This window comes from Diadema setosum, chromosome 2 (assembly GCF_964275005.1).
Source record: "Diadema setosum chromosome 2, eeDiaSeto1, whole genome shotgun sequence".
Lineage (NCBI taxonomy): Eukaryota > Metazoa > Echinodermata > Echinoidea > Diadematoida > Diadematidae > Diadema > Diadema setosum.
Genome location: NC_092686.1, coordinates 43,376,736 through 43,394,133, shown reverse-complemented (window position 1 = coordinate 43,394,133; position 17,398 = coordinate 43,376,736). Strand labels below are relative to the sequence as shown.

General features: G+C 38.0%; 1 protein-coding gene across 2 annotated transcripts; it reads left to right on the top strand.

Annotated features, from left to right (window-relative positions):
- The first annotated feature begins 2,403 nt into the window (after positions 1–2,403).
- Positions 2,404–14,247, top strand: LOC140246007 (uncharacterized). 2 transcript variants are annotated; one of them, XM_072325456.1, is made up of 8 exons: positions 2,404–2,784; positions 6,242–6,293; positions 6,778–6,833; positions 7,989–8,117; positions 8,603–8,805; positions 10,256–10,333; positions 12,247–12,457; positions 14,114–14,247. In XM_072325456.1, the coding sequence occupies exons 1-8, from the start codon at positions 2,493–2,495 to the stop codon at positions 14,158–14,160; spliced, it is 1,068 nt and encodes a 355-aa protein (XP_072181557.1). In that variant the 5' UTR covers positions 2,404–2,492; the 3' UTR covers positions 14,161–14,247. The 2 variants fall into 2 exon arrangements, with proteins under 2 accessions (XP_072181557.1, XP_072181558.1); XM_072325457.1 differs by having other exon boundaries at positions 14,117–14,246.
- Positions 14,248–17,398: the final 3,151 nt, after the last annotated feature.

The window sequence follows — 17,398 nt, the reverse complement described above, 5'->3', positions numbered from 1 at the left end:
TCAAACAGGATAAAAACAAACATGATGATGACGCGGACAAAATGACAATGTTTATTGTGTTCACACAAAAATTCCATGATCTGTGAGCTGAAATACAAAAATTTTCGGCTCGCTCGCTGCGCTCGCTCGCCAGAATTTATATAAAAAAGAAGGTAAGATCAAAACGTGATGATGACAAAATGACAGTGTCTATTGTGTTCACACATGTCATTTTATATCTAGCAGGCAAAATGTTTCACGGAGCAGCGGCTGCAATTTCTTTCGTTCTGAAGCGATCGCCAATTGGATCAAAATTAGGCGCCAACAGGGGGGGGGGCGCAAAAAAGCCCCAAATCAAACAAGATAATAACAAAACGTAATGATGACGCAGAAACATACAAATTTCGGCTCACTCGCTCGTACTAATTTAGAGTATTTTTTCAAGTCCTCAGTCTGTTGGTATAAAACGTTATCTATAAGGTCGTCACTATAATTGTGAGATTTAATAAGCAAAAAAATTACAAGAATTCCATGTTTTGTAAGCTGAAATACAAAAATTTTCCGCTCGCTCGCTGCGCTCGCTCGCCAAAATTTATAAAAAAAAAGATAAGAACAACACGTGATGATGACGAGGACATATACAAATTTCAGCTCACTCGCGCGCACTAATTTAAGAGTATTTTTTAAAGTCCTCAGTTTTTGGGTATAAATCGTTATCTATAAGGCCGTCACTATATCTTGATTAGAATTGTAAGATTTGGTAAGCAAAAAATTACAAGAATTCCATATTTGTAAGCTGAAATACAAAATTTTTTCGGCTCGCTCACTGCGCTCGCTCGCCAAAATCTATCAAAATTCATTACCCTCAAAAGATCCCTTTTAAGTGCTTGAAAAAGCATCATGTGGACTTACCCTAGTCCCTACCGGGATGGGGATGGGGTTGAACACTTTTTCAGAAATTAGGGGCGCAATTTTCGTGCTTGCCCCGGGCGCCGTTTTCCCCAGATACGCCACTGACGTCATGTAATAGATACAAACCTTTGGAAATGTCGCCTCGTCTTATTGTGCTTTGCAGCAAGTAATAACGTACTCAGTATTCATATTCACACTTCACTATAATAAAAGAAAGAAACAAATGAAAATCGGGTTTCTCTTACAGCGATGAATATAAAAGCGGGTATACACAAAAAGAAAAAAAAGTTTGTACAAAGATAGTCATGATGACCTTTTGAAAGATTACAATAATTATACTCCTCTGTGCTCAAATACTTTTCTGAACTTTTTTTTCCACAAAGGGATAATAACTGCACTATCAACAGCAGCAACAACAAAAATGTTCAATGGAATCCTTTGCCACTACCATTTTGTACAGGTTAAGTTGTTTTCATATCATATGTATTTCGTAAAATTAGTATATTGCTTTACTTTTTTTTAACTCACATGAAAGTATGCCCCAACGGTGTGACACTCTATTTAATAACTGTAATAACTTTATTAAAACATTAAACTTGAAATCTCAGACACAGAGGTCCTTGGTTAACGAGGCCTTAAGTGTGAGCAAAATATTTTTGCCAAGTAGCTTGGGAAAATACAGAGTCAGTCAGAGAAATAACGTCCCATCATTTTGAAGTTGTCTTGTTTGATGTGTGAACATTCCAATCGTGGGTTTCATGTTATGATTTGGTGGAGTTATCCTACCAGCATTTTTGGTACCCTTTTCATTTTGGATCTTTGCATGCATAACTGAAAAACAGACAACCTTTCATTACAAGGCTGACTTTAGTACTCTGTACAAGTTCGTATTACATGTCCCTATAAGACAGGTCGGGCGCCTGCTCTGTCCTTACATACATGTACATGGAACAGGGACCACGCGGGTCACGAACGATCACGCACGATCACGCATACAATGTAATAGGTCATTTTCAGTTTTCCTTCTCGTGTGGGAGCTGCCCAATTTCAATTTGTGGAGGTAGCCTTTGACTTTAAAAAAAAAAAAAAAGATAGTGATCAATACGGACCCCCCCCCCCCTCCCCCGGTATCTAGCGCATAAAATATATTCTTGTAGAAAAAGCCACATACAATGTGAATAATATCACATTAATAAGAGAAAGGACTTAAAGTTGTGGTAAGTAACGCCCGCGCCCGCGTGTAATCGGAAAAATAGAGATCTCATGATATGTCTTTTCATAAATGTCTCATATTAAACCAGTCATCAAATTCGTGAATGATATCAACCGCTGAATCTTTAGGCCATTATGGATGGAGCCACTAATATAAACAGCTTCATTGTCAGGCGGATATAATACAGTGTGGTACAGCACGCTTGGGTTGTCACAATAATGTACCCTGCTCCCGAGGCGCACATACATTCATAGGCACACCGGTGAATAGAGAGGCTTCACACAGAGCACTACCGTGCAGCTACACTACCAGCCCTGATCCCTATCACTCGCACTCAGTGGGCCCTAATGCACGTATACCTCGTAGTTTCTACATCTAGAAAGTGAACATGGCAGATGATACAAGCTTCAAATTTTCGAGACTCGATGGAGGTGGCGATCACGGAGGTGATCACAGAGGGAGTCGTGAAGCTTTTGCTAACGACCCCGAGATCCAGACGACAGACATCGTAGTGACGAGCGGTACTGATGGTCGCGTCCGCGGGAACGTCACCGAGAGGGAGGCTGGTCGAGTTCGGCCGACGACCCTGCTGCTCATGGCGCTCGTTGGAGTGGTATGCCTCTTATCCATTGTGGTTTCTGCCCTAGCACTATCGAGAGTGATGTCTCTAGCACCCGAAGGTAAAGCCGCGTAGCAGTAAGCATGCAGAATTGGTATTCAAGGGTTCATGATTATCTGATATTTTTACGTTTGAGGTACAGCCCTAGCCCTTTCGTTTCTTGATGGGGTTGGGGGAAAGGAGGGGGAGCCTGGAGGGGAGGGGAACGAAACAACCACACACACGGGTAACTTTCATTGACGTCATGGTTCGATTCTCACAATCAATCACCCACAGATCATTCATTGCACCTGCTTCCAATGACTTTGTTGTTGTTGTTGCTGTTTGATTTTAATCTATTTACTAGTATTTTGTTTTATTTCAGACCTCTGTTGTGTGTTGACTGTATTGACATTGTTTTACTGACTGATGGAAGTGACGATGAACTGATGATTGATATGCTTTCTGCATGTAAAGGAACAAGCATTACAGGAATAAGTTTTATATTAGATGTCACATATCTCATTTGATTATGACTGATGACTGACTGACTGATGACGTGGGGCAATTGCCTTCAATAGTTCTTAGTACCAGGGAGGTGAGAAGCTCACCTCCCTGGTAGTACTAAACTGCCCTATACCCTATAGTACGAAACCGTCCTCTTTTGGTTTGTAGCGGTTTGTAACATGTATAGCAAACATTTAATATAGTGTCTTCCGCAGTGCCCTTCTACAATGCGATCGCAATGCAAACGTCTCTTTGGCAGTTCAGACCATACAATTTCTTTGTAATAATAATAGGAATGTAATATAATATGATATGATATAGTATAATATGATATATCATACATTTGTATACATGAATTGACATGGGCAATCGCGATCGATTTTTTTTTTGAAGTTCACCTTTTATTCGGTATTAAGTAATAGGCTAAATATAAAACCGATGTGGACTGTTTATATATTTTGGGCTTTGTTCCTATTGCTCAGGCCGCGAATCTGAACTCCATGCTACGACCTTCGGGACAATTAAGCTCCTCCAATTGTTGTTGCATTTAGTTGAGGTACCCTTGGGCAATAATATCAATACTATCAAAGACAGGCCTACCTATACAGGCCTAATTCAAAGTACGACTTTATTACGTCGCGTTATAGAGCTCTGATACAGTGAAGTAAACACGGTCAACCTCCCACATCATAACGACATAGCGACGATATCGCTCTTCTAACACGGGATATTATGAAAGTAAACCTGCAAGAGAGGATCGAGATACAAAAACGAGAAAAACGACCAAGGATCGGGGGAATACCACCTTCTCTAGATCTGTTAGTCTTGGTGTTAGGTTTTTGTATTACTGATTATTTCCGCGTTGTATTCTATTCATAAAAGAATCATGTGCAGCCAAATTCATTATGCAAACTTACAGACCCCTATAGCCCGTTAAGTGTCATATTATCATGTATCTAATTACTGCAGCCACTATCGCAACCAGCACAGTTATTATGGTATCAATAGCAACGTTACATGCACAACCGAGAGACGGGCATTGGGGGTCGTTTAATGAGAAGAGGCCCAAAAGAGGAAAAGTATCTCATAATGTATTATCATAAGCTGTGAATAGAAATAGTGACTTGTATACCTCCTCTATATTAATACAGTTACTGTAATTATATATCTCTCTTATATGTATTCTCCTGATATATGTGTCTATATAAATCTTGCCAATAATTATGTGAGACCAATGTTAACTGCACTATCTGCCATTATTATAGTCACACACAAATTTACAAGACAATACTTTCAGCTCTACTTTCAAAATATGGAAAAGAAAATTGTGGAATTTTAGCATTTGTATTTAATACTATAATCTTTGCCTTTATGGTCCAATCTTTTCCTTCGCAGTTATTTTCCACACAGTAATGCATCGATAGGGCCTAAGTTTACGTATATTAGTGTATGCAAGTTTGAAGTGTATACTTTGAGTTGTTTGCAAGAAAGTGGTGTGATTGTAGCAGATTTATAGATTTAGATTTTTTTACCTTTAACCTCATGACCCGCAACTTCCCTAGAGAATTATCGCCAGGCAATGGGCCCTACATGTGCAAATGTATAAGTTTCATGGAGAAAAAAAGAAGAAGAAGAAAAAAAAAAACACCTTGAGCCATTTTCGGGATAAGGAGAAAGAAACCTTAGCATTTTTTATTCTTGTAGCACATGGAAACATTGAGTTTCAAGAAAACAACTGCAGGCATTGCCGAGATATTGGGGAAAGTGTAATGGCTGGATGTGACCTTGACATGACTGTGACCTTTGACCTCGAGTGTGTGCGCCCACAAGTTGAAAGGTGCAGCGTTTCTAATTATCTCACAAAAAGTTAAAACCTGACTGCCCCCATCTCGCGTGTGAAAGTATACTACAATTCGCTCATACTCGAGAAAATGAGTTTGCCAGTCCATTTCGATCACGTGTAATGGGATTCCCAAGAAAAAGTCCACATAACAGTATATCAAGCTATACTTCTGTTTCGTGTATGTTTGTTTGTTTTTGTGTTTGTTTCCATAGCAAATTAAGATTGGAAATCGTGGTCACTCCTTGTAGTATTTATTGGAGTTGCTTTACAAACGCCGGGCATACCATGCGTCCCCGTCATTTCTCTCCTTTTTTTTTTGTGTGTTATAAGTCTTAGTTTCATTAATTTAACGTTTATTTCGGTTTCGAGAAATTGTTGGTCGTACAATAGTGAACATCAAGATCAATGTAATTGAAACATTATTGGTCACTTTGGCTCAAGACTTAGCATGGTAGTAGTTATGTGACTTAAGGGTGAAACGATGACCTTTAATAAATTTGTTTGTAGTGTACGTCAAAATGTTCTTGACATGAAGGGGACCCATGGCTGTCCGTACAGTGCTTAACATAAAGAATAAGGTCTGCATTTCTTCTTGTATGGTCGCCTCTCGTTACATGTAGAAAGCGAAGAGATGAAAGGTGATTTGTCTTGTCGTGTTAGTACTGGTACATTGGGCTTGTAATGTAATAACGTGTACTGTAAGCATAAGAGTCGTATATAATTTTGTGTCATTCTTGGCTTCAAAAGCGAGAAAAGATACCAGATCTGCTCCCCTAACAGATTTGATAGAAACGGAGTTGATATTGCTGTCAAACATTGGTATGTGTGTGTGTGTGTGTGTGTGTGTGTGTGCGTGCGTGTGTGTGTGTATGTGATATCTGCCACACTGCTCGGGTCTAGTAATAGTAATGACAGGTCCCCTAGGGAAGGCCATCTGGGGTAAATTCAACCATAATTTTATCATTTGTCATATCATGTACATCATAACCTTGCGTATAGCAAACCTACACGTGTATCAAGCCCGTTTGCTTTCGAAACAGAATGCAAACAAGACTAAATTTCCTTGCACAAAATAAAGTGCGGAAGGGATTGATATTCACGATTTATTGTGAAATGACTCATGTTTACTCTGTCAATACTTTCACTTCGATTTGAAATGCTTCCGCCTTTCTCTTTCATATTCATACAGAGAAAGTGTGGACATTTGCTGTCGGCAATACGTATCTGAATTTTCACTATATGTAAGTATCATCATGGACCAATAGACGTTCTCTTTATGCTGAGAAGTGTGTAAATGAATTCAATATCCGGCAGTCAGTTACTGATGTTTCATTTACATGCATTGTATAACATTGATGCTACAGAATTGTCGAGATGAAAGATCAGTGGTATATTTGTTTATATTTATAGCAGAATGTATCAAGAACAGTTAAAAAAAGGATTAGCCGTGGGTCAATGGTTTTGCTAATCCCCACATCTGCGCTTTTTGTGTGTTTGTCAGACAATATATCATTTAACCTTATTTCCATGTATTTTTTGTGTATACTTCACATTATGTTTTAGTTATGTTTTTGACGTCAAAATGATATGTAATCTATATTGTTGTACTTTTTTTGTTTATGCTGTATTTCTTTTTAAAGATGTGTAATAAACGTAAATTGAATTGAATTGAATTAAATCAGTGGTATTTTCCTTGTAATGCCATATGTCTTTATTTTCTTGCAGCGATGATGTTTGGGATGATAAAGTGAGTGGCTTTGACGTAGACATGGTCAGAACAAGTGAGTTCTTGCAAAGTGATATTTGTATAGTCTCGATTGTTTAAGATAAGATTACATTCTACATCAAAAGTCAGATCCTTTGATTCTTTTATTTCAATATAGGTACTTTCTGTGTCACATGTCAAATGAACTTCCGTAACCTACAGAAAGAAAACTCCATGAGTCATTGTACTCTATACTGTGATAATCATAATATAGAAGTACATTTTTAATCTGCAAACAACAGATCGAACTAAACGAAATCAAACCAAACCAAATCAAATCAAATCAAACCAAAACATCTAATTAAGGGGGAAAATTCCCACCATGCTTAACTTTAACTTAATGAATAGAGTAAAACAGAATGATAAAAGTTCAAAATTAATGTACGAAATAGAATAAGAAAGATATACGTAAGTTTGTTTGATGCTTTTATCACCAAAGTAGCATTAACCATTTGCTGCAACCACACAGTCTAGTTAAAATAATGAGAGGTTGTTTTACATCAACTCCTTACTTTTCCATCATGCAATGTCTGTGCTAAAAAAATCCAAGGATCTTGTTTTTCGTTGAAGCTACAAGCTCTTTCCCCTGAAATCGAAAGTTGTCTTTGTTAGATATTGCAACGTGACAAAACGTTGACGCCGCGAATATTATTGCTTTGATTCTGTGTCAAAAAAGGGATATTTTGTTCCAATCGATTGTCTATACAGGCAAATGAAATGCTATAATAATAATTACGTGAGACCATGACATCATCAGTCTATCTTACTTTTATAATTATGTTGTAGCTACTAGTATCTCTGTTTCCTGAAAACATGAAATATTGAAATTCTATGGGCTTTACTATTAAAAGTCCAATTTAAAAAAACAGCAACAACCTCCCATTCTATTTGCTTAATTTACTCTTAAAATTTATCAAATCGAACTTATTTGAGCTGCTGATAAATCGAGCTACTGGAGAACTTTCCCGGCTCAGTGTGGATACTTGTTAGCAAAACATTCATTAAAAAAAAAGAAGAGAGATCTATATTTATGATTTCGAAGATTTCGAAATATAGTGAAAGAATGCTTCTACTGTAATCTGTGTAGACATTGCCTGTAAACTGCCGCTTACATTCAAATGCCTCAATTTTCGACTCCAACACCATAGTGTACCGTCTGTTCTCTTTGTAGTTTGCGGCGTCGCGAATAAGAAGTGTCGGATCGTGATGGACGTGGACTCCAACTGCTGGCTGTCCCAGAAGGGCGAAGAGGCGCGCGGCGGGAACGGACTGATGGGTGGCTGGTATGACGCATGCGTGGGTCAGTTGAGATGTAGGCTGTGAACGTCTGAAATTGAGACTACGTATAAACATGCTTTAAAAAAAAGGACTCAAAGTTAACTAAATTTTCATCAGTCGACCTTTTGTTATGGAAAGACTTGCTATGGAGGCAGTAGATTAACATTATCGATGATTCCATAGATGAGAATATTATCTAATATCTGTGTAGTTTCTGTGTGGCAAATGTACGAGTAGTAGCCAGATTGCCTGCGATATCATGAAAATAATTATGCCCTGTGAAATGTATTCTTAAAATATACCTTCCGAATATCTTGTATCTGCGGGTCTTGTGACAAGCTGTTTCATTCATACATCTGCACATATTTTATTAATTTCCATCTATTGAAGTTGGAATTAAGTCCTATCATCTGCTGTGTTCTCAACAATATGGATTTTTATTAATTTTGTGCTTGTTATTTTCGTAAGTATACTGTCAAAAAAATTGCTTGTCTTTCTCACGTAAAGGTTGGGCACAAACACACGAACGAAGGAGAACATTCGCATTTACAGAGCCCTACACGAAGCCGATTCCCAGTGCGTTCTTCATCAACACCGCGCAGAAGAATTCTTTTGACCCACAAGATATGGCGGGAAAACGCATCGGCTTCTTAGAAGGTTACGCAGACGACGAGCATTGTCTCAACAGGCAATCTTCAGCCAGCATCCGGGTATGACGTGTTTTGATGATCTCACACAATTAAAAACTCTGAAAAAACTCTGTTTCGTTCAGATAGTTTGGGTGTGCTATTATGATTATGGTGTGCTATCATAATTATGGTGTCTGATAAGAGCCGCTTTAGTTGTTTTTTTTTTTCTGTGAGTTTTCAAGATGAAAAAAGAAGGAAAGCTTTAAACGCTTGAACTTCTGTACGCGTTTAACAATGTAGGACAGAAGCTGCTTCTAGGCGACAGGTAATTTTTTTAAGGAATAGAACAGACTTAAAGAATTTCTTGCACCGTTCAACTGCGTTGTTCCATACGACCAGAGGAGCATTGCATGATATATTACATTCAGATATATATATATATATATATATATATATATATATATATAAATGAATAACAGCAATAGGTTTCTGCTCGGAGTCTCAAAAAGTATTGATTCACAACAGTAGTTCAATATAAAAACTCCGTGAGAGACGTATTTTTGACGAATTTTCGCCCATAGGGCTTTGTCAAGTCAAAATGACTTGACTTGACAAAGCCCTATGGGCGAAAATTCGTCAAAACTACGTCTCTCACGGAGTTTTCACATTGAACTACTGTTATGCATATATATATATATATATATATATATATATATATATATATATATATATATATATACATGTATTGACAAATCAGGTGCCAGCCAATCCAATGCAAGTATTTTAGTAATATAGCTTACAACAGTTTGTCTGACAAAACGCCTCGTGAAATGCTGGATTTTCCCAGTAGATATGTTTGAAATGTTTCATCTTAAGATACACATTTATTTTTTCCAACAGCGCAGAAAATATTGATTGCTTTGTCACCCGTATGTCAGTACATAAGCCATGCATGCATTAGGATTGTTTATCTAGACAACAAAAAATGACGCATACGCCGATGCGGTCTGGCAAGAAACATCGTTGATGAAGTGGCACTGTATCCCCGGTATAGGATTACAAAGTCAGTGTTCCGTAAATTCTCAAAGCTCCAAGAAGCTGTTAAACACCCATTTCATTTTGATTTCATTTTGATGGCACTTAGTACGTATAATGTCCACATCACAATAATGTAGAGCAGTCATAAGTGATAATCGGGCAAATCAAATCACAACTACTTTATGCATAATTCATTTGTCGACTCCTGATGAGAAATCGCCGAGCTGCTCTTTAATAAATGATGACACCGATAATGTCTTCTTAACGTGCTGATAGCCGTACATTCAGTACATGTTTGTGAACTCGGTGACAAAAGCCTTATGAATATTTCAACGTGGTGCATGGGGATGCACACTGTAGATTGATTTTGGTGATACCTGTATGAAGAGGAATGCACGTCTATGAGTGTTCTTTGTCGCCTCACCGATACATAAAGTTGTTGCTATAATATTGATATGATACTACATGTGATTTGGATTTTACTCTAATGCAGAATCTGCCTCTGAAGTTGGATCAGATCAGCCATTTTTCCTCGCTCGATGCTGCTGCAGCGGCACTGAAAAATAATACGGTATACAGATGCATCCAAATCTTATATCCAAGTTTATTATGATGTAATATTCTTGCGATATTTTTAGTTTCACCAACCCCCTTGAACTAAAACAATTATTACACGGGATATGTCACATTTATGTGACGTCACACCTGTAAAATAATATTACCTTGTGAAAATAAATATGAATATAATGGTAAGAATTATAATGTTTTGTGAAAAACAGGAATATTAATTAGTATCACTCCCTCTGGAAAAATTGTCACATTTTTCTCCATTCGCGGAATTTATTACTAGTATACTGGGCTAAATTTGTTCGTTTTTTAGCCATTGACGAAGCTACCCTACTGAAACAAAACCATCATGTAATGTGTAGCAGTTGTTTTTGTCGGAATTCATCGAAAAAGTGATGAGATCGGCTTCATGTACTTCCAAAACATACAGTTGTGATTCACACCTTCGGGCATGTTTCTGGTTGACTTTTGTTTTGTATGTTTTATATCAGTAGGTGAAATCTCATTTTATTTAACGAACAACAACAACAAAAAAAGAAGCAAAATATACCCGACATTATGATAGCGTAGGGATGCACTCGGGAGGATCCACCTGACTTCTCATCTTTAATACAATGCATCCAATTAATAAGTAGGCCGGGGGGGGGGGGGGCCTCCGAGGCCCCCCCCCCCCCCCCCCGACGTTCCGCGTGTGTATCGCTATCGCGAAAAGCTATCGCCGCGACGTTTCATGACTTTTTTCTTTCGAGTCTCCCGCATCTTTCGACACCTAATTTGCGATGCCCGGGCGCGCGGTTTCGAAGTTGCGCATAAATATGTACGTGCATGTAAGACCAAAAACTGCTCAAAAACGTGTATTCGTGTACAATTTCAGTGCAAACTGTGCTTACAGGGAAATTTCATAAAAGCATGATTATTACGGGGGTTTATTGATGAAAATCAATTAATAACATAATTTGTTTTCTTTTTCGGAACAATGTCGCGGACAAATTTCATCGAAAAAACAATGAAAAACATAAAGTCGAAAAAGCAAAGAAATACATAAGAAATTAAAAAAACGATAAAATACTTCAGAAATTTTTTCTGATAGCACGATTTTTTTTTCTCTTCAGAAATTTTCTCTGATAGCACGATTTTTTTCTCTAAGGACACTAAAAAGAATATTTACACAAAAAATGTGCCTGTTTTGAGCTTTATTTAGTGATTTATACCAAATTGTCTGATTTCATGCATCATTATGCATAAATTAGCATAATTTAGCATAAATGATATTTAAAAAAAATTAACTTCATGGTACTTTAGATTACGTCATAGGCAATGTGTGTGCCAATTTTTGTCGCGATCGCGCGGTCGACGGCCGAGATCTGGAAGGGGGGGGGGGGGGGGCTGGGAGCCCCCCCCCCCCGGCTCTACCTAAATAGCCCAGCCTAGTACGGGAAGTCCAACTGAAGCAAGCAGCACTATGTAGGCCTGTAATGTAACTGCATCTCACTGTATGCACCGAGATCCTATCTGCGCTCATAGTTAATTAATTGCATCAAGCCCCGATCATCAAAGGTACAAAATATTAATGCACCTGTGGTATTCTTTTGTGTATCTCTAGAAAGCTAACAACTGTTTGAATGATTATGAGCAGATTATAGTAAGTTGGACCTCCGGCTCTTCAGCCTCCTTGGTCGGAACTGCAGAAATGGAAGTGAATTGATTGGTATAAATTTTAATGCTTACTTTACAACAACAAACAACAACAAACAACTTTATATTACATGTACACTGTAACCATCCTTTTGTTCTTGAAACAACGTATAAAGTGACCTTTTCATAATATCTTTGTAACCATCGTAAGATATGAATGTGTGTACCTAGTTGACGTGAAGTATGATGCGTGTTTTATTTTCGTCGTCTCCGTCATTCAAGGTTGATGCCATATATACCACTCGGTACACCGTCATTTCGGACGGCGTTGTCGAGGCGGCAAACTCAGGGTCTTTCAACTGCTCCACACGTGGTCGTTCAGTGATGACCAGAAAGGACTCAGGGCTAGAGGAATGGTGGAACAAAGCGTGGACACACACATGGGAGACCAAGTACTACAACCTCATGTGCCAGTCGCTACAAATTAGACATGGTCAGTGTTTCGACTGAAATCAAATCATGGATGACTCCGTTTCATAATCCTGTCATTATGCAATCGGGGAGGGCGGTATAACCACTTCTAAAAGGGAGAGATGGCTCCTAAATTGGGAAACAGAATTTGAGAGCAGCGCGTTGGCTTGAAACTATGGAAGAGTGTATCTATAATTATATTATTCAGTGAAATGTGCTTGATGCTAAATACCCGAAGTTTGGTCATTGGAGGTCATTTCGATACTTGGGCCTCCATGTATGTCTTGACCAAAATGTCACGAGTGTCATGCACATGTATAGGAAGGGGATACGTGTATAAGTAATTTTCTGTCTCACTCGTGAAAATGTGTATCAGAGCTTTATATTCTTATACTTACCCCACGCAAGAGGAAATTAGCATGGTATCCAAATAAACTGGAAGCGATATTGGTGATATTTGAATCTGAATTAATAAGGTTTTATCTTCCCAAGTTCTTAAGTCTATATTTTACATGACTTTGTCTTTCCGTGGATTTATGAACAAAGTACTCAAAAGTAGTAATCTTATCTCAACTAGCATTTTACATAATCCCAAAACTTTTTGAATCATTTCATGCAAGTGTATATTTTTTGTTATTTTGTATGTTTCTCGAATACTAGTAAAAGGAATATGATTCTCATCCTGCGATAAAGATAAATTGAACTTCAAAATCCACGACCCCTATAGGTTCATTATTCACTTTATTATGACAAATGGCAGCCAAATGGTCAGTTTCATAACCTGGTAATATATCACATGATTTTACTTGAGAAAATGAATGATGTGAAATTAAAAAAAAAAAGTAAAAAAAAACCTTAATTTGCACCGTACAAATTTTTCAACGCCATAAAAGACTGGATATCGATGGATTCTTAAATCTTCAAAAGTCAACTGGAGAAAATTCTTCCATTTTTTTATTATTAACGGCATGAAAGTGGGTAAAAGGACGCCATCAATCCAATACGCAATTAAAATTCCCTCCTCGTATTATTGATTGGCATTTGAATCGTTCTGAATGTACAAAAATAGTGTCAAAACACCGTGTCGTCTCAATTCGGTGCATTAATACTGACTAAGGTTACTGTCAGATATAAAGAACAGATCTACCCTCCTTATAATAAAATTCTTTCAAATTGTTGTTTTAAATATATTATTTCTTCAAAATTACGAACAAAATACAAGCACTTTGATGACTCAAAAGTTCAATATAATACACCTGAGTGACGATCCCCATTGTTTTGTTGTTGTTGTTGTTTTGTTTTTTTTTTCTAATTTTGTTCATGCTGGAGTCAGTAGGAATGGATTGTCTCTCGTGAAAATACAAGCATTGGCGTCTTGATCTTTCAACCTCGTAAATCAGTCCTTTCTTTCTTTCTTTATTTTTTGGTCTACTTTGCTAATCCTCGTACATTAATGATGAACATGATTCAGTTGTTCAAATGGAGTTGTTACAAATTGTGGTTTTAGATATCGCCATACCCATGCTTAGCATTCAAAGCTTGCAAGAGAATTTCTTTTCAAGCCGTTTTCTCCACCCCAAGCAAATTTTACTGTTCTGTTTGTTTGCTTGTTTATATTTGTTTGTTTGTTTGTTTATTTATGTTTTTCTGCTCTTTTCCTGTTTCTATCTCTTCCCAGGAGGCGTGGGTGGGCTGCCTCCTGACAAAGTATGTCTTCACATGTGAGCCAAGGTGATCATATCAGAGCTATGCAGTGCCTCATCAATAGCCTTACTCCAGTAGACTTACCCTTTTGTATGCATACATCCGCACAGACATACAAGTCACATGCAAGCAAATACGCACACACACACACACACACACACACATACACAATCACTCCTGCACATAATATAGGCGACACGTTTGATAGTGTGCATGCGTGTTTTGTAAGTGGAATGGAAGGGGGGATTGGGGGTCAAGGGGTAATTGGAAGAATCATGGGGAAGGGGGGGGGGGGGTAGGGGAGGGACCTGGAAAGTTAAAGGGTTTTTCTTATCGCCATTTTCTTCGATACTAGACTGTAGTGTTTAAATCTTCAAACTCTCCCATCTCGAAATGATATAAGTGTTCACAAGGTTCTCGATTTGGTCCATTTTCATTGTTGATAATACGCAAATTTAATGATTTTTGTCTAGTGGTTTTCATGACGTCATGTGACTCATGGATGATCACACTTTGGCTGCCTCATATAAGGAAAATTTGATACTTCATCCTACCCTAACTTTAATATTGACTGAGATAGAAATGAACTACTATTACTTCGCCCTTAATTAACAATTATTCTAAGAAAAATGTTAATTTTTGATATGCAGATTCTTGATATGCCAATGTTGAATTTTTGACAATATTAGGTTATGCATGATACAATTTTAAACTGGTAATGTTAAAATTAATGTTAAAATTAATTAATTTATTAATTTAAGACATTGTTTGTCTCATGTACACTTCATGTAACGTGGAGACAGCCGTGTATTAATGTTTCGTCTTGATTTCTTTGTAATTTAACAATTCTAACAGATAATGTTCTTTCACAGCAAATAGCGCTTTACAATAATGTGAATACGATATTCTATACTAGTATTCAAGGTTCGGTATGTATTAGTGATCCCGTCTCCGATCATTTGACCGCAGGGTGCGTTATGCCTTTCGTTTAACGTCTATTGCAATATTTGCTGTATGGCGTCCATCCATTTCAGAGGTGACAAATATTATTGGGTAAGTGAACACAATCGATGCCTTAATAATAGGGTACTGTTTAGTTAGTTTCATGTAACTACTGTATTTGCTACATACGCATTCGGGTGTGTTTGCATGTTTGTGTAGGTAAGCGAGAAATTCATATATTTCATCCATTTATTTGGGGTTTCTTTTGACCTGCACATTATAAACACTGCTTTTCAGTGGGCCCCTCCATTTTTCGCTGAACATGTTTTAAACTTACCTTTTATTACAATGGCAAGCATTTTTTTTTTTCAAAAGAGTGATAATATATCGTCATCTCATCTACATACCTTGTGAATTTGTATTCTTAAAAAAGTGAAATTAATATCGAATTGTATTGAATTGAAAGTACGAGGTGATGTAATGTAAGAGCTTTTGTTTTTATATCTTTGTATGTAGATAAAGACACTCACCTCCGGGTCAAAAGATTACTATTTTTGCAGAGTTCTCTTTTTCTCTCATTTTTATTGTGTATTTCTGTACACGTATTGTGTTTGTTTTGTGATTGAGAAATACACCTCGTGTATTGGGATATTTACATACAACGTATATTTATTTTGTGCACATGGGTTTGTACTTTCTTTTCGTATACAGGTTTTGTATGGTTTTACTTTCCCATTTGCATTACCTACGATTAAGGGGAATCATTAATTGCGGATTCTTCTTAATCCTAGGGGCATATTGGGAGAATTATTGTGTAATTCTGAGTTCAGAACTGAGAGTCCCTATGTTGCTAATCATAATATCTGTAATGATATGGAAACCCAGCGTATACCCTTACATTCTGAGTGCAACGTGGCACTATACTCAGTAAAACGTTAACGCTACTCGGTTTAAACGTGTTTGTATTTTTTTTTTCTTCTTCTATGAGAAGAATGAGAGGAGTCGCGAGCTTGTGGGATCACGCTGAATAACATATAGCAGTAGCAGTGGCGTACCGTGGGTCAAGACATTGGGGGGGGGGGCACCTCATGGCAGCAACATCAGAATTGCATAACGTAACAATTAAATGCGAGCGAGCGGAGCGAGCGAGCTTGAAAATTTTTACATTTTACAGTCCCCAAACTGCCGTTTTATTAGCTATATATAATAATATATGTATATATATATATATATATATATATATATTTGCTTTGGAAATTAAGGGGGTTGCACCGGGCGCAACTGCTGGCAGTTGCTGGCAGTTGCTGGCAGTAACATCACAAGAATGGCATAACGATTAAATGCGTGCGAGCGAAGCGAGCGAGCTTGAAAATTTTGACATTTTACAGTCCCCAAACTGCCGTTTGTAGCTATATATTTTCGCTTTGGAAATTCAGGGGGGGGGGGGCGCACCGGGTGCAACTGCTGGCAATTACTGGCAGTAATATCAGGAGAATGGCATATAACGGTTAAATGCGAACGAGCGAAGCGAGCGAGCTTGAAAATTTTGACATTTTATGTTCCCCAAACTGCCGTTTTTAGGTATATTTTTTCGCTTTGGAAATTAAGGGGAGGGGGCGCATCGGGCGCAACTGCTGGCAATTACTGACAGCAACATCAGGAGAATTGCATAGCGATTAAATGCGAGCGAGCGAAGCGAGCGAGCTTGAAAATTTTGACATTTTACAGTCCCCAAACTGCCGTTTGTAGCTATATTTTTTCGCTTTGGAAATTAAGGAGAAGGGGCGCACCGGGCACAACTGCTGGCAATTACTGACAGCAACATCAGGAGAATTGCGTAACGATAAAATGCGAGCGAGCGAAGCGAGCGAGCTTGAAAATTTTGACATTTTATAGTCCCAAAACTGCCGTTTTTAGCTATATTTTTTCGCTTTGGAAATTAAGGGGAAGGGGCGCACCGGGCGCAACTGCTGGCAATACTGACAGCAACATCAGGAGAATTGCATAGCGATTAAATGCGAGCGAGCAAAGCGAGCGAGCTTGAAAATTTTGACATTTTACAGTCCCAAAACTGCCGTTTTTAGGTATATTTTTCGCTTTGGAAATTAAGGAGAGGGCCTGGGCGCACCGGGCACAACTGCTGGCAGCTACTGACAGCAACATCAGGAAAATTGCATAACGATTAAATGCGAGCGAGCGAAGCGAGCGAGCTTGAAAATTTTGACATTTTACAGTCCCAGAACTGCCGTTTGTAGCTATATTTTTTTCGCTTTGGAAATTAAGGGGAGGGGGCGCACCGGGCGCAACTGCTGGCAAT